The sequence below is a fragment of the Podarcis vaucheri genome (genome assembly GCF_965113315.1).
Source record: "Podarcis vaucheri genome assembly, chromosome: 6".
Classification (NCBI taxonomy): domain Eukaryota; kingdom Metazoa; phylum Chordata; class Lepidosauria; order Squamata; family Lacertidae; genus Podarcis; species Podarcis vaucheri.
This window is the reverse complement of record NC_138764.1, coordinates 46,868,980-46,887,268: the sequence shown is the minus strand read 5'-3', so window position 1 is coordinate 46,887,268 and position 18,289 is coordinate 46,868,980. Positions and strand designations below refer to the sequence as shown.

Sequence of the window (18,289 nt, the reverse complement as noted above, 5' to 3'; positions counted from 1 at the left end):
GATCTAGACTAAATTAGTTGAACGTGGCTCCCATTGAAATCAGTTATTATTTCAGTTGGAACTAAGTTCAAGTAGCATACAGTGCAATCCCATGGCTGCTTACTCAGAAACAAGTCTTGCTGAGTTCAAAGGGTCTCTTACTCAGTGGTAAGTGTGGATAAGATTGCGACCTGAGTCTGGAGCCAATCCATTGTCTTTTATATGTCCTTCTCCTTTTATAGTTACGTGCAATGTGAAGGCAGCTATAGGTTTATAAAATGAATATATGTGTGGGGAAAATAATGATCCTATTTACTTACCACAAAATAAATGTCCACAGTTGGTTTCTACGGGGCACGTAGTAGCCTGGAGGCAGATTGGGCAGCTTACCTCACTGCGGTAACATCGCTGCCACTGTCTAAGAGATTCCTATGGAAAAAGAGAGAGAGAGAGATGTTATTTTTAAGGGAATACTTTACTCAGTGTGGATATGTTTTTAGAGAGATAAGAGATAGAGATGTAAACTCCAGTTGATTCATAAATTGTCTTTAAAAAAACAAAAACCTCTGGAGAACCAAAATTGCCCTGCACAAACAATCACTATCTTGTTCTTTATTTACAACTTTTGTGCAACTCAGCAACTCAGGCCAGGAATGGGGAACCAGTGGGTCTTCCAGCTGCCAGCTCCCATCAGCCCCAGCTAGCATGGCTAATGGTCTGGGACGAATGTATTCTAGCAACAAATGGAGGGCCACAGGTTCCCCATCCCTGTAGGTTTCCTCTGTAAACCTCTTACCTAAAATAAGATGTCCACATGTTAACAAAAAAAGTCTCCAATCGGCATAAAATTCACAGGGGCCAATTTTTATGTGAGGATGCAAACCTAGAACTGCTTTAATTTAAATAGAAATACAACACATTTCATTATAAGGGTGGGAAGACTGTGACAGGGTGACCGATGTGCCTGCTGAGTTTTCTGTCCAGGTGTTAAAAACAGTTGGTGAGCGACTTCCGGGCCCTACTCTCCCCTCATATGGTTCTTTCTTTTTGAAGCAGGCTTGGACTAGACCAAGATGTTTTTGGCCTACAACTCCCATGATCCCTAGCTAGCAGGACCAGTGGTCAGGGATGATGGGAATTGTAGTCTCAAAACATCTGGAGGGCCAAGGTTGAGGATGCCTGTACTAGACAGCCCTTCAAACAGAGGAATCCTGCATGCCTAGATAGCTCAGTTGGTTAAAGTGTGGTGCTGATAACGCCAAGGTTGCAGGTTCGATCCCCGTATGGGGCAGCTGCATATCCCTGCATTGCAGGGGGTTGGACTAGATGATCCTCAGGGTCCCTTCCAATTCCATGATTCCTCTCTAAAGTAGGACACATGGCTACCCTATATCAGAATACCAAAAAACAAAAAAGCTTTTGTTGTGTGGCAAGTCCATATGCTGTCAAGACAGGAAAACCTGATTAATGAAGTCATTCTGTTCCTATAAATTCAGCATATCATGTGTCAAGCCTCTGTTTTGAAAAGTAATCCTGCTTTTTGTTTTCTAAGTTTCATATCTTACAAAAGTAGGAAATGGAGTATGTTTCTAATTAGGTTGTGAGGAACCTGGACCAAGAAAATCCAGCTGTTGCTGAGAGTAGGGGAAGTCTGAAAAGCTTTACTGACACCCGTGACCCTGGCGCATATCAAACTTCTTTTGTGTTTTTCATACAGTATTTTAAAGAGTTGCAGATCTGTAAACTTACTAAGTGGTTTCTTGTGGACAAATGGGGGAAACTCTTTTCCAGCAGACTCATCTCTTGACTTAAATGAAGAAATCTGTAAAAAGATTTTTTTTAAAAATAATGTTTATAAAACTTTAGATGGGGTAATATGCCGTAGAGAGAAACTGAGTAAAGATACATAGAACAAGTAAACATATCAAATTTCTAGGGCAGCCTGCCTGAGGGTGTTCCTCAGTTTTAATAGTGTGATGCTTTCTCTTCTTCCTTCCTTACCCCCAAATTATTTGTCCTTTAGATTTAAACTGTACAAACATTGCTTCAGGTAATACCTTTATCTGTTCCCATATGCCTTCAGCCTAGGTGTTTTAGTCAGCAGCTAATTAAGTCACCCTCAGTAAATATGTAATGCAGACAAGCCCACAAGTGTCATAAAAGGTATCACATTGTGCCTTACATGATGGTTAACACTGTTATATTCTTGCCTTAAATCATATTAAACTGGTGCTGATAAATCCAGTGATCTCGTAAAACCAGAGGCACCAGTAAGCATACAGAGCTTTTCTATTGGGGAGCATTTCCCCATTCATTCCAATGGCAAGGGGCAGGCATCCCACATGCACAGTCTTCCAGCACACATGGGGCTGTCCCATCCACCGAAGTGAATGGGGAAGCTTACAGTTTCCTGGAGTTCCATGAGTGCATATTATTTTCAAGTTCTTGTTTAGGTACCAACAATGCAAAACAAACATTTAAGTGGGCAGTTTTCAAAGTAATAACAATCCCCCGCTTTCTCCAGAATCCGTAAAACATGTATTTCAGCATAAAGGTAAAGGTACCCCTGCCCGTACGGGCCAGTCGTGACTGACTCTAGGGTTGTGCACTCATCTCACTTAAGAGGCCGTGAGCCGGCACCGTCCGAAGACACTTCCGGGTCATGTGGCCAGCATGACGAAGCTGCACTGGTGAGCCAGCACCAGTGCAGCACACGGAAACGCCGTTTACCTTCCCGCTATAAAGAGCTACATGTTTATCTACTTGCACTTAGGGGTGCTTTCGAACTGGTAGGTGGGCAGGAGCTGGGACCGAACGACGGGAGCTCACCCCGCCGCGGGGATTCGAACCGCCGGCCTTACGATCAGCAAGTCCTAGGCACTGAGGTTTTACCCACAGCGCCACCCGCGTCCCTGTATTTCAGCATAGTCTTCGCTAAATTGCCGCCATTAAGTTTTGTTTAAACTAGACACAAGCTGTGTGTGTATGTGTCTAAAAATTAGAAAACACCTCAAGGGTTTTTCTCTCTTTTTTGCTTTTTAGCATTTATCCCCCTGGCATGGTTAACCAGAATTTTTTGTCTCGATCAAAGTGAAGGTCATCAACTAAAACATCTCTTCAATTTGGAATGAAGCAATGTCCAGACTGAATCCCAGCAGAGCCTGCAACCCTGGGCATATTTCAAAATTGCAAGAGTCTGTGGATATTCGGAGCCCCCAGTCAGCACACACAGAACAGGTCAAAAGAAGCTGCTTCCTTATCTTTGACCTGAGACCCCATTTGTAGTTTAAGTGACTGTTGGTTTTTTTAAAAAGCAACAGAGCTGCCCACTGTTTATCTTGAACTAAGTCCAGCATCTCAAAAAGCTTATAAAAAGAAACGAGCATCGCACAAGAGACAGAGTTTCATTTACGCATGTGTATGCTTTCTGAATTCTTATATTTAAAGCTCCCTGCAGCTGCATGCAGAGCTCTAATATTAAAACCCAACGCTAATATCGCCCCACTGCCAGTTAGCTGCTTTTATCTGGATATCGCAATAACACATGTGTTTAATTAATTCAGCTTGTTCATTTAAATTCTAGCTAATGGTTTCTGTTAATAATAAAACAGAAAAGAGTTTTAGGGAGGAAAGTGGATTATGTTTTGCCTAAATGGTGAATTTGCCATTTGATCAAACTGGCAGGCAAATGTTTGTTTAAAACAAGATTCCACAGCCTTTTGAGCATAAAAAATTACTAATATATATACATATACACAAAATACAGTATCACAAATTATTCCTACAGTTAAAAACCACTAAAGAAGGGTCAGTGTCAGTACACCCTTTAACAATTAAAATACCGCTACATGTTGGGAAAAGGAATCTCATGTTAACCTTGCAGTGAATGCACTGTCACTTGGCAGTTTGTTCTGCGAGGTGAGTTCCTCTGTAGCCAGTGCTGCCCGCCTCTCTTCAAAAGGTAAGGGCCCTCAGAACAAGACCTCAAGGTTTTAAGAAGTCAACCCTCACATTTGGAATTGAGGCATATTGGAAATTCCACCTCTGATGATTTTTTTCTTGGGGGCGAGAAAACTTTGGCTTTTTCTTCGAGAGACTGAGCCCCGCAAGGTCTCCTCCATGTCACTTGGACAGCTCCTTTTGGAAACTAGGTCAGAGATAAATTACTATTCTTTAGTAGAAGAAGGTGGCTCCTTCATGGTGGCACAGTTGCTGCCAGCCTCCCCCATTGGTTGTTGCCCACAGCCTCCCCCATTGGCTGCAACCCTCTGTGTGCCCTGGAAAGGTACTCAGGGTTGAGGGACACCCCACTCGCCAGGACCGTATGGGCTACGATGCAAAAGGCTACAATAGATAGGGGCAAATCTGCAAAAATCACATGCTCTGCCTGCTCTGAATGGAAGTGCCATCTGCTATCACAAAACCACCGCTGGATACCACCTATAGCTGTCAACTTTCAGATTTGAAAATAAGGGATCAGCAGCCTCACCTGTCCAGGGGACAGTCTACGGGATATCTAACAATCCGGGATAGCAGCGGGAAACCACTGGAATAAGGGAATTTCCCGCAAAAAAAAGGGAAGGTTGACAGCTATGATGCCACCCTTTGTACAGTAAGTTAGTTTTAGCAAAATGATTACATCATTATGCTGCTTTGTACAATGCTTTCTTGCTTTAGTTTGGCAAATGAAGAGAATTCTGTTGGTTATATTGTTTTGTTTTAATGCATCAGTTCATGCACTAGTGATTAATGACTGTAATAACTAATATAAGGCTAACATGGAAACAGTGAAAAAGCATTCTGGTGAGTCAAAAGAGGTGGAAATATTTATTATTATTTCCAGTTTAAATCTACGGCCATGTTTTGAATGTGACTTATTTATGATCCTACAAAAATCACATTCCAGCCCACTCATCGGAGTATCTTACCTGATCTCAGAAGATTTGTACAGTGAACCATGCACCATCCTCACTTCATCCGAAGCCTCTTTAAAAGCCTGTGGCTTCCTCTCTGCGCTTGGCTGACAGCAGTGTGTTGTGAAGCAGAGTCTCAGCCCACACTCCATTAAGGCAGGCCATTCATTCCAGTTAATAATTAATTGGCTTCACTAATGTCAAGGTTTGCCAGGGTTTCTAAATACTAGTGGAGGGAACCATCTCTTTCCAGATTTGCTAAAAGAGGGATTTTACAGAAAGAAGAGCCTTTACCTTAATGCCGTGAGTGACTCTAGCAAAATGACAAGATCTCAAGAAGTAACTATTTTCAGCTATGAGGCGTCTTAAGGACACATTCCGCATATTTGATGGTGAAGCGATTGAAGCACGCCATTACCGGTACAGATAAGAAATTAGTAAAAGTAAAGCAGTAAAATGAGTCAGCCAAGAAAGCTGAAATGCACATTAATAAAGCTATAAAGGCTAGTTAGGAGGAGGGAAATATACAAAAGTTTTATCAGGCAGTACTGTATTAATATGCAAGGCTAAGTGGGGATAGGAAGATGTGGATTATAAAGTACTAGCTATGATCAGCATGAATTCATTTGATCTTTGCTTGCTAATAGTTAGACAAAAAAATCACGTTTTAACACAGCAGGAAATTTTAACCCTAAGCAATCCAGATAATAGTAGTATCACTGAGCTCAGTTCTTAGAAGATACAGCCTAAAGTTGGCCCATGGACTAATCCTGGCACCAGATGCTCCAGATTATGTGAGCTTAGATTTATGTGCAGTAGACCAGGGAAACAATGGCTGCTAGCTGACATGGAAAAGTGCAAAAGAATAGAAGGTGGGGTTTTTCCATAGACCATACTTTCCTCCCCCAATTTTCTCATGAATTGGACACTATATGAACTTCTGTAACTGACTTTTGTCATCAATTATACAGAGTTATGTTCCAATATGCTTCAAAATGATTAGATCTAATATTCTGTGTTAAATATCATGTAAGAAAAAGTTGGGTGGAAAGGGTAAGCAACAATAAGTTGAGCAAGGCATAAAAGTGTACATGACCAAGGTCTCATCCACATTTCCTCTTGCCCTGCTGCTTGTCCCTGGAGAAAACTGCTCTTTAGCACTCAATTGGAGCAAATGGCAGTTCGGGTTTTCTCTGCATTGACATTTGCTCTGATTTGACCAGAAATGGTGGGTTTTCTCTGGGAAAGAACAGAGCAAGGGGGAAACCCGCTCGGACCTGAGTGTTCTAGTCATGGGACAAACAGAAGTGTAGACGAGCCCAAAGATATATTATTCTAGATCGTGTTGTCGTTCTGTTTCCTACTGCAAACAGGTGTAATAACTGAGCATGGTCCTGCTGTTTTAGTAAAGGGTAAAATTGAAGAATTTCCATAATAAAGCTTTAAAGGAATTCTGGGTTTGTATTGAGAAGATGCTTCCCCCTAGGCACATGATCTTGTTCCATTGTGAGAAGTGTAAATGGAGAACGTTGACTATTTGCATGCATGGGCAGGCCTAATAGTTTGCAAGAGTGTTTGCAAGAGTGTGAAAGCTTGGCTTTTAGAACAACTATTAACCTATTTCTTATGCAGGAGCAAACCATGACACCAGCTGTCAATGAAAGGGCAAGAATGAAACATACCAAACCAGTTAACTTTGACTTGGGAGAGAGGAAACTATTCCTGACTCCAAATTTAGCAAACAAACTCCATTCAAGAACTTATGCATGCCTTTCCTGGACATCAGTGCTATGAGTAGACTTCTTGCAGTTGCCTTCAAAAAATAGAGGCAGTGTGGCACAGAAATATGAAATGCTAATGTAATTCCAACACTGTGCTGATGGGATTGCTTTACGTGCCATATTCTGGAATATTTGAGTGGCAGACTACCAAGTTTTACTTGGAGCAGGTCTACTGGTAGGAATTCAACATACCGCTAAGCAGATCCCTCCATAAGCACAAGCATTCCTACTTGTCTGATGAAACAATCAGCTCTTTACTCACCCTGCATGCTCTTCTGGGGGTTCTGCAAACTCCCATGAGCCTGTTGTGTGTGTGTGTGTGTGTGTGCGCGCGCGCGCGCGCGCGCAGGGGACAGAGAGTGAGGGAAAGCTCCATTGGGCTAGCAGAAGCCTTTGTGCAGGTTCCCACTGGTGGGGCTCATTCAATGAATCTCCTCCCCCCAAAATTAATAAACATGATTCAGTTAGGTCCCTTAATTTATTAGGTCTGCTCTTAGTTGAATACCACCCATTAGATTCAACTCTCACTAGGAAACAAAATACGATAGAGAGGCAACAGAGCAGGGTTGGTGCAAAGCTGACATTCCACCACTTTACACCAAACTATCTAAGCAGAGGGACGCGGATGGCGCTATGGGTTAAACCACAGAGCCTAGGACTTGCCGATCAGAAGGTCACAGGTTCGAATCCCCACGACGCGGTGAGCTCCCGTTGCCCGGTCCCTGCTCTTGCCAACCTAGCAGTTCAAAAGTACATCAAAGTGCAAGTAGATAAATAGGTACCACTCCAGTGGGAAGGTAAACGGTGTTTCCATGTGCTGCTCTGGTACACCAGAAGCGGCTTATTACGCCAGCTTCCTCGGCCAGTAAAGTGAGATGAGCGGCGCAGCCCCAGAGTCAGTCACGACTGGACCTAATGGTCAGGGGTCCCCTTTACCCCTTTATCCAAGCAGAAGAGCCCCTGGCATTTCCTTTTGAGGCCCCTGTACAGTTTCTTTAATAGTGTATCATCACAGTGATAAAGCAGATCTGACGATTGAGTGACTACAAAGCTTCAGTGCAAAGGAGGGATTCGAAATACCGAGAGTTGCGTGGGAATTTGGAGAAGTCAGCGGAAGTAAGCTACAGACGGTGTTTAATCGGCCAAACTCAGTTTTGCTCTGACCTTGGTCTGGTCCTTTAAAAAAAGCTTCCAAGTACCAAAATAGAAATGCATCTATAAATAGAAAGTGTAAACACACAAAAACTGCCTTAAAATAGAAAATCATAGATAGCGGGTGCACGAGAAAAAGAGCATGATTAAATTGTGTGTACACATGCCAAGGCACAGTTCCGGCAGAAACAGAGCACTTTGCATTTGACCAGACTGTTGCATTTTACACACACACACACACCTAACCTATGTAGATGATTTTCTTTAGAAGTTAATCATTTGCGCTACTGCTAGATCTTGACAGGTCAAAATGTGCTAACTTGAAAACCAGCTGACACCATTGGTACAATAATTATTTGCTTGGGAGCAATCAAGCTCAAAGCACCATGTATATACAAAGCTCTGAGGACAAGAGAGGCTACCCAAAAGGCAATGTACCATATTTTTTGCACCATAACACTCACTTTTTTCCTCCCAGAAAGTAAGGGGAAACGTCTGTGCGTGTTATGGAGGAAATACCTATGGGTGGCATGCCTACGGATTTTCCTCCTCTAAAAACTACGTGCGTGTTATGGTCGGGTGCATGTTATAGAGCGAAAAATACGGTATGCACCATGGGATGTATACCTACAGTTTCTCTGCTCAGTTGGAGTGTTGCATCTGGGGGGGAATGAATTTAGATTAGGAAAGCATGCCATTTCCTTTGGTGGGTAAACAGAGCCTTAATCAGAATTTTATATGCTTTTATTGTACAATTTGACATATTGTTGTAAATGGATCTTGATTTTTTTTAAGAATAGTGATACCTCAATTTTAGAACGCCTCCGTAGTCAAACATTGTGTAACTCGAACACTGAAAACCCGGAAGTAAGTTCCTCAGTTTTTGAACGCGCATTGGAAGTCGAACAGGAAACGCGGCTTTTGTTTTGAGGCTTCCGCTTTTAGTTTTCCAATGTTTCGGAACTCATAACGGATTTCTGGAACTGATTATGTTTGAAAACCAAGGTACCACTATATTTTTATAAGTAAATAATCCGAAAAGCTTTTTAAGATTTTTAAAGTAAATATACAACATTATATGCATAAATGAACTATGCATGTCTGCATTTTTTAAGTGCTACACACAGTAATACACACACACACACACAGTGGTACCTCGGGTTACAGACACTTTGGGTTACAGACTCCGCTTAACCCGCAAGTCATATCTCGGGTTAAGAACTTTACCTCAGGATGAGAACAGAAATCATGTGCCTGCGGCAGCGGGAGGCCCCATTAGCTAAAGTGGTACATCAGGTTAAGAACGTACCTCCGGAATGAATTAAGTTTGTAACACACACTCTCTCTCTATATATATATATATATATATGTATGTATTCCTGAGAGTCCCCCAACCTTCTGGATCAGTTTTGCAGGGTTGGGGCCACAGTGGAGAGGGAATTGGTTTGTTCCACAGTCCACAGTTTCCATTCTGCTAGTGGGTATCATTCAGTATCATCCAATAAGTGCTTAAATATATGTTGCAAGAAACAATACTAGATACATTCAAAATGTCTTGTAGGGTGCAATGAATATGCATGCAATTATACATTTAAAAGCAATGATTAAAATAAAAACATTTCTGTGTCTTCGTTTGTACTTTTAAAATGTGGAGATGTAACCAAACATAGGAGCAAAATAAACACAGCAACATTTTCTGGCAGGTTCCCATTTCATATTTGAACAGAAATAGTAAATAAGGAATTATTCAGTTGTTATTTTAAAGGGGCTTAAAGAGGCCATTTTGCTCTAGGTGGTTTGGGAGGACTGCTTTCTTGACCTGGGAGCATAAAATCAGGACTGAGAATTTCTTTTAAAAAGAAAAATCCATACTGAGCGTTCTAAAGATTACTGGAGAGGAGAGTGAAGTGTGGAATATCCTGTTCTGCAGAGCAGGACTTATATACTCTGCCATAGGCTTCCACACTTACATTTTAGGACCATTTTCTTTTTGGAAACTGGCTCACATCTGGGCTCTGTGAGACAGCATCTCTCATATTGCTTGCAAACATTTAAAAAAGATGCAACGTTTTAGTCTTTTATTCTTTCTTGTTCCTAAACTAGAAAGTTTTATATATAGCTTTAGTATATTTACATTGTATATTTATATCATTGATTCAGCTGCCATCAGTAAGTAATGAAAACTTTCCAGGTAAGACAAGCCAATCAGATCTAGATTCAGGATTAGCAAGGTAGGCTGGTTTACTAAAACTGTTAATGAAACCTCGTTTGTTCCAGATTAATTCAAATTCAAATATCTTTAATACGGTCAATGACCAACAAGCAATTAATAAAATAAGATTGGCAACATGAGTACTATTGTACTACAGATAACAGTGGAGGTATGGCCAAATCACAAAATTGGTACTTATGTTTATGACCAGGTTTCGACTTTTAAGGTTTTGAGAATTCAATTCAAATGTCATTACTGTTTATTATCGTTCCTTCGATGTTTACAATTTGAACTCCGTTGCTGTCATCATTGCTCGTCTTATTCTTGTTGCAATGTAACAGTACTTCGCCACAGGCCTGTTGATTTCGGGGTCTTTGTCAGCTAAGAGGTGTCTGATATAGGTGTCATCTGTACTACGAGGTATTTTCCTCAGAATCGGCTCGATCAGCTCTTTTCTTGAGTCTCGATATAATGGGCAATATAAGATGACATGCAATATAAGATGACACGCCATCTTCGTTCCAGATTAATTATTCTTAAATGATTTCCATCCTGCCGGGTTTTGCGTTCACAACCATTGATGCAGCTTAAAAGGACTACTTAAACATGGCTGAATGAGTAGAAAACAACCATCTTTTACAAAAGCACAGCTGACAGTTTTTAATGGGTACTTAACCTACTCTGAGGAATCCTAAAAGCACACACGGAAAAGCCTGCAGATTATTTGCTTCTTCTATATTCATTGCGCAGGCAAATCTGTCAGTGGTGCTGGCTAGAATGTCCCCAACAGCAGGTCAGTAGGCTTCCTTAAAGACGCAGGGATGTGACTAACAAAACACTCCATTTCTGCCAGAAAGTAAATTTAAAAATCTGTAGAAGATGAGAGAGGAAAGCATTCATATAAGTGGCAGCCAGGCATCTTGTGATTAAACTCCAGAGGCTGCCAAAAGTACAAACTTGTCCTTCCCTTGATTGGAACATTAATGTAGGTCAAGGTATTTCTAATCTAGATTGGCACACAAACTTAAATCTGCTGGTTGGCTATCACATGCATTGCATCACATGTGAAGAGCTTCTACTAATGTCCATGGCCAAGAAAACCTGCTGTCTTTTATATAAGTGGTTCCAGTTCTTTTCTCTCCCACTGACTCTCACTGAGTCTTTGATGAACCAAATCCAGAGAGCATTACAGTGTCTTGGCTGCACTGCCCCCATGTGTAACAGAAGTAAGGGGGATAAAGCTCAGCCTTGCAGTCTGCCAAGTCACGAGGAACCATGGTGAGTCAGCAGTTTTATTCAGCCAAGCCTGCATGTGGAACTCACATGTATTTTATTGACATCACAAGGCAGCTATTATCTCTTCCAGCCAATTCACCACATTTGTTCAGATATTTATATCTAACTAGAAATACTTAAAATAATGAAACTATCACCTTTTAGGATTCTAGGGAAGGCTTTATAAATCATTATCCTCAAAAATCTTCAACAAATCATGGACAGATCGGTACTCAACCCTGGGAATCAACCGTTAATTTGTTGAGTTTTACCAAAAATAATAGTGGGTTAAAGCTTCTGTAGACCTTGATTTAAAATTACAGTTCTGAATCTATTAAACTGCCGGTTCTGAAGAACTGATATAACCACTTTTCAGCTTTCAGATTTCAGAACCACCCTAAACAGGAGGAAGGGCAAGGTGGAAGTAGAATAAATAAATGAGGGATATGTCACCCTTTGCACCCTTTTCTACATGGGAAACATTTGTAGATGGTCATATATTATGATCTACATGTCTGGTAAATTTCCATATGAGTGTATCTTACTAGTAGGAAGTTCGGCACAATATGATACGTGAAGTATTGGGCTTCTCTGCGTCTCACTTAGCGAAGCTGCACAACCAGCAGCCACATGTCATGTAACGCTTACCGGACAGTGGCAATTCAGACAGCAAGTGGGAGAGCAAATGTACAGACAAAAGTTGTGTGTCTAGTGAGAAGGTTCTGGCCTTGCTCCCTGGCATGTTATAGGCAGGCATTGTCATATATTCAGTCCCCTCACCTGAAGATCTATCCCATTCATTTTAAATCTAAGCTAGCATAAATATGCCTCAGCTCTTTCTCAAAATTTCACAAGTTTGTGTCCATTGGAAGTATTGTTTGAATTTAGTGTCAGTGCAAGAAATGCTGTTGTACCCAACCAGAATTAGGTGCAAACTCTGCACACAGAAAGCCATAGGTAATGTAACTGGTGGATGCACAGAACATGTTCTTGTTTATTGTCTGCCAGGGAATGTTGATCCTCTTGGTTCCAGACATGTTGATCCCAGACATGCTCTAAGAGGTGGGTCTCTTCTGGTTTAAGGTGTGGGCTGGTCTTCAGAATTTTGTACTTCGATTGGAGATACATGGTTTAAATCTCTGCTCAGCCAAGAAGCTCACTGAGTAACCAAGGACCATTCTCCACCCCCATGCTCTCTCACACGACAGCTTTGCAGAAAAAATGCAATAATTGCATACAATGCACAATTGATGAAGCACTGTCTTGACACTAGATTCAGAGAACTGTTGTACAAACTTGTGAATACCTGTGGTTTTGTGCATTCACAAGTCAAGCTGTAAGCGATATGCGAGTTAAACTATGCATTTGTGCAGTATTAAAACATTGCTACTAAAATCTCCATATCTGGCACCAGCTGAGAGACCTCCTCAAGGCGTTTACCTAATTCAAGACAAACGCTAATGTTATAACCAGTCGGAGATAACTTTTCTCTTTGAAAAGCAATTATCAGAATATTTAAGAAATAAGGCTAACACAAAACTACTGCAATGGAGCAGAAGTTAAATAGTTAAATCTCTGGAATGGAAACCAGCACCACCCGCCCTGTTATTTGGTTCATTTATAACATTTACAGGCTACCCTTCCTCCACAAAGCCCAGGGAAGTAAACATGGTCCACCTCCCCTTTGTTACCCTCACAACAACCCTGCAAAGAAAGACTGTGAAATAGTAACTGACCCAAGTTCACCCAGTGATTTGAACCCTGGTTTCCCCAGCCTTTGTCTGCAGACTGCTGCACTTGTCTCTTTCATTTTAAGTTTTCCAGGGAAGGAAACCTAAAAAAGAAATCTGATGTTAGTAGTGAAATAGAAGAGAAATATGATTTTTGTCTTCCATGTTGCTTTGATAGTAAACAAGCTGTAATTATACAGCTACCTGTGGTGACTAGGCTGTTTTGCCAGCTATTACCATGTGGAGAGGTGAGGCGAGTTCAGCGGCAGCAGTTCAGCTCATCTGCTCAATGAGCTCTCCTGTCACAGAATATTCTCACTTGCTGGAAGCGAAAGAAAGAGGGAACAGATTGTGCCACCCCTTGGGGCCCAACAAACTGACACTCTCTTGGAACAGAATTGATGGCAGCCTGTAAGGAAGGTATATAATCTATCCTGTTTACAATCTGAAGAGCAAAAGAAAGAAAAAAGAAAAGGGAGGGTTAGGGATGATTTTGGGGGAATAAAAGCGTGCTTACAGGCTTGCTAAAAACAAATTACAGGAAGAGCTTGACATTTCTAAATGGAGGGAAGGGAATGCTATACGTTCTGTTCTCTAGAATGCATACCTTTTGCAAGTCCCGCCTACTGTTGGCATGCAAAATACATTTTTTTGTTTTCTTGGTACTGTACTTGAACGCCCATATTCCAGATGACCACTCTAAGGTCATCAGAAACAAGGTGTTCAGTGTTGCAGCACCTGCCTGATGAGACTCCCTCTCTATTGATACTAGAGAAGCACCAACAGTATTGATTAAAGCCATTCACTTAATCCTAAATGTTTTATATTGATTTTTTTATGTCTTATTCTTTTGTTATATGCCTCTCCGATTTTCTTTAATGCTAAGCATTATATGCATTTAATAATTTTCAAGTGAAGATCATTATCAAATTTGGATTTGAAATAGTTTTTCTGTGTGGGAATTTTTTTTATCAAGGTTTTTTTCTTTTACTGTGAAATCATTTTCTTTTAAAAATATTTTTATTAATTTTTTAACATATCATTTCCAACAGTCATTTAACACAATTTCTTATCTTCTACAATATTTTGGACTTCCGTCGTCTACCTCTGAAGATTTTCCATTCTTAATCACGTAATCTGCATTTCTTAATTTTTCTATTGCTTTTAATTATCTTTAACTAATAAGTCTCTTCATAATCTTACTTCAATATTTCGTATAATCCTCCTTACAAAACACTGTGAAATCATTTCCAATATATTTTGTGGTAAGCAATTCATAAATGGAATCAAATAAATGAAGTGGGATAAAACTGTAAGACTGCAGTTCTCCTTTTGCTTTCTACATAATCAGCAAGTCAGAGATCCTGCCCACTGCCCAAAAACCTTGATCCTAACAGAGATCTTTTTATATGCCTGTTGTCTTTGTCCATGGAGTTTTCTTGGCAGGGATACTGGAGTGGCTTGCCGGTTCCTGTTCCAGGTGGATCACGTTTGGTTAAAACTCTCCACTATGACCTGTCCATCTAGGGTGCCCTACTTGGCATAGTTCATAGCTTCTCTGAGTTATTCAAGCCCCTTCGCCATGGCAAGGCAGTGATCCATGAAGGGGAGGCAGTGATCCATGAATAATAATAATAATAATAATAAATTTTATTTATATCCCACCCTCCCCAGCCGAAGCCGGGCTCAGGGCGGCTAACAACAATCAAATAATCAAACAGTAAAATAGTTACACAATCTAAAAATATTTCATTATAAAAATTAATTAAATCAAATTGAAGGCAACCAATTAAGCAAAATTCTGTGCAGGTTGCCAGAGGAGGGAGTCAGGCTGTGCCCTGACCAAAGGCCTGGCGGAACAACTCTGTCTTGCAGGCCCTGCGGAAAGATGTCAGGTCCCGCAGGGCCCTAGTCTCTTGTGACAGAGCATTCCACCAGATTGGAGCCGCAGCCGAGAAGGCCCTGGCTCTAGTTGAGGCCAGCCTAACCTCTCTGAGGCCTGGGACCTTGAGGATGTTATTATTTGCAGACCGTAGGTTTCTCTGTGGGGCATACCAGGAGAGGCGGTCCCGTAGGTACGAGGGTCCTAGGCCGTATAGGGCTTTAAAGGTTAAAACCTTAAACCTGATCCTGTACTCCACCGGGAGCCAGTGCAGCTGGTATAGTACCGGGTGAATGTGATCTCGCAGCGAAGACCCCATAAGGAGTCTCGCCGCGGCATTCTGCACCCGCTGGAGTTTCTGGGTCAGTCTCAAGGGCAGCCCCACATAGAGCGAGTTACAATAATCCAGTCTGGAGGTGACCGTCGCATGGATCACAGTGGCTAGGTCAGGGCGAGAGAGATAAGGGGCCAACTGCTTAGCTTGGCGGAGATGAAAAAATGCCGCCTTTGTTATAGCTGTAATCTGCGCCTCCATAGAGAGGGAGGTATCGAAGATTACACCCAAACTCTTAACGGACGGTGCTGGCACTAATTGCACCCCCGCAAGAGATGGGAGTTGCCCCCTCAATCCCATATCGTCCCGCCCCAGCCAGAGGACCTCTGTCTTCGAAGGATTTAACTTCAACCGGCTCCCACATAACCATCCAGCCACAGCTTCCAGACATCTGGTCAGTGTGTCTGGGGCCGAGTCAGGATGGCCATCCATCAACAGATAGAGTTGGGTGTCATCAGCATACTGATGGCAACCCAGCCCAAAACTCCAGACAAGCTGGGCGAGGGGGCGCATAAAGATGTTAAAAAGCATCAGGGAGAGAATCGCACCCTGAGGCACTCCACACACCAAGGAGTGGCGCGATGACAATTCCCCCCCAAGCGCCACCCTCTGTCCCTGACCAGAGAGAAACGAGCGCAGCCATTGAAGGACTGTGCCCTGGATCCCCACGTCGGCAAGGCGGTGGTCCAGGAGTTCGTGATCGACCATGTCAAAGGCTGCTGACAGATCTAGAAGAATCAGCAGCCCCGACCCGCCTCGATCCAGCTGCCAACGGAGATCATCTGTTAGGGCGACCAGAGCCGTCTCGGTCCCATGACCAGCGCGGAAGCCGGACTGGAATGGATCCAAAGCATATGTTTCATCCAGAAACCTACCAAGCTGTTCAGCAACCGCTCTCTCAATCACCTTACCCAGGAATGGAAGATTTGAGACCGGGCGGTAATTGGATAGATCTGAGGGATCTAATGATGTTTTCTTTAAGAGCGGGCGCACCACCGCCTCCTTCAGTTCCCCTGGGAATATCCCGATGCCAAGGGACAAATTGATGATATCCCCCAGGGGAGCCCGCACCTCGTCTGGACACGCTCTAATCAGCCATGACGGGCACGAGTCAAGAGGACAGGTGGTGGGCTTTCCAGCTTGGAGGAATCTGTCCACATCGGCTGGAGGTATCCGGTCAAAGTGGTCCAATACTGGACCCGAGGACAGTCGAGGGGCCTCCAGTTCCTTTATTGTATCCAAATTGGCAGGGAGGTCATGGCGGAGCAACAGGACCTTCTCCGCAAAAAAGCTCGCAAATGCCTCACAGCTGTGTGTCAGATTGTTATTTAAATTTGGCTGTCCTTCAAGGGACGTTAAAGACCGAATTATACTAAATAATTGCGCCAGGCGAGAGCTAGCGGATGCAATGGAGGCCGAGAAGTAAGACTTCTTAGCGGCCTTCACTGCCATCTCATAGGTTTTCATAAAAACCCTATAAGATGTTCTTGAGGCTCCGTCACGGGCACCCCGCCATACTCGCTCTAGCCGTCTGAGGTCCCGCTTCATTTTCCGAAGCTCCTTGGTAAACCAGGGAGCCCGGTTTCTGCGGGGTCGCAGAGGGCGCTTAGGTGCGATCTCATCGATGGCTGCCAGGAGCTGGGTATTCCAGCCCTCAACAAGCTCAGTCAATGAGTCGCCAGGGGGAGCAAGGTCCCGCAAGGGATCTTCATGGATCTTCTTGAGAAGAGAAGACTCCCTGTAAAAGACCCTGATGTTGGGAAAGATGGAGGGTACAAGGAGAAGGGGACGACAGAGGACGAGATGGTTGGATAGTGTTCTCGAAGCTGCCAGCATGAGTTTGACCAAAGTGCGGGAGGCAGTGGAAGACAGGAGTGCCTGGCGTGCTCTGGTCCATGGGGTCATGAAGAGTCGGACACGACTAAACGACTAAACAACAACAGAGATCTTGGTCAGGAAAGCTTAGCCCATTTGAAGTTATTTCAGTCAATAAGATCTTTATTGCTGTGTTTCAAGTCACTTTTTCACGTTGCTGAACATACCAGCGAGCGGATGGGGATGTCTTCACCTGATGCACATTACCTGATTTGTTTCTCTGTGCCTATTCAAGGACACTGTCACCTGCTCATGTGCAATTCAGCTTTGCAACTCAGCTTAACGACGCCTTATGTTTTCATATTGGACAGAAGCTGGGTTGCGGGGGGGGCGGATGCATCAAACAGCAGAATTTCTCAAGAAACTACAGAATGCATATGGATACGGGATTTATGTGGCTAATGTCATGGGTAAGGTAAAGGTAAAGGTACCCCTGCCCGAACGGGCCAGTCTTGACAGACTCTGGGGTTTGTGCGCCCATCTCACATCTATTGGCCGGGGGCCAGCGCTGTCCGGGGACACTTCCGGGTCACGTGGCCAGCGTGACAACGCTGCTCTGGCGAGCCAGAGCCGCACACGGAACGCCGTTTACCTTCCCGCTGGTAAGCGGTACCTATTTATCTACTTGCCCCCGGGGGTGCTTTCGAACTGCTAGGTGGGCAGGCGCTGGGACCGAGCAGCGGGAGCGCACCCCGCCGCGGGGATTCGAACCGCCGACCTTTCGATCGGCAAGCCCTAGGCGTTGAGGCTTTAGCCCACAGCGCCACCCGCGTCCCATGTCATGGGTACTCAGCTTCTATTTTCCATATTTTATTTTAAATTTTCAATAATTTTACAATTTAACATCCAACTTACTTACTTATTCATCCCTTCTAGACTTCCCCCTACCCCACCCTGGTTTCCAATTTCTCCCCTTTATTACCTTACACATCTTTAGTTTTCCGTTCAGTTACAAGTCCATTGATAACCCTAATTCACATTACTTCATAGATGCTATGTAAATTCTGCTAATGGTTTTTAAGTCTTTACAGTGGACCATAAGATAGTCTATAAATTTAGTCTAGTCTTGTATAAACTTTTTTTTCATCTTGGTCCCGGATTTTCACAGTCATCTTGTGTACTCAGCTTCAAAAACCAGCACTGGGGCCAGGGTAAA

General features: G+C 43.0%; 1 protein-coding gene across 3 annotated transcripts in view; it reads right to left on the bottom strand.

Annotated features, from left to right (window-relative positions):
• Positions 1-18,289, bottom strand: part of LOC309535574 (E3 ubiquitin-protein ligase RNF170-like) — a 32,067-nt gene that overhangs the window by 9,394 nt on the left and 4,384 nt on the right. Inside the window, exons 2-4 of one of the 3 annotated variants that reach the window (XM_082228786.1) lie at positions 13,049-13,146; positions 1,729-1,801; positions 300-408 (exon numbers count right to left, since the gene is read on the bottom strand). In XM_082228786.1, the coding sequence (XP_082084912.1) occupies positions 300-408; positions 1,729-1,801; positions 13,049-13,146 (280 nt within the window). Of the gene's footprint in view, positions 1-299; positions 409-1,728; positions 1,802-4,907; positions 7,369-8,631; positions 8,988-13,048; positions 13,147-18,289 lie in introns of those variants that run through there. The other 2 variants (XM_082228788.1, XM_082228787.1) reach the window with 2 other exon arrangements.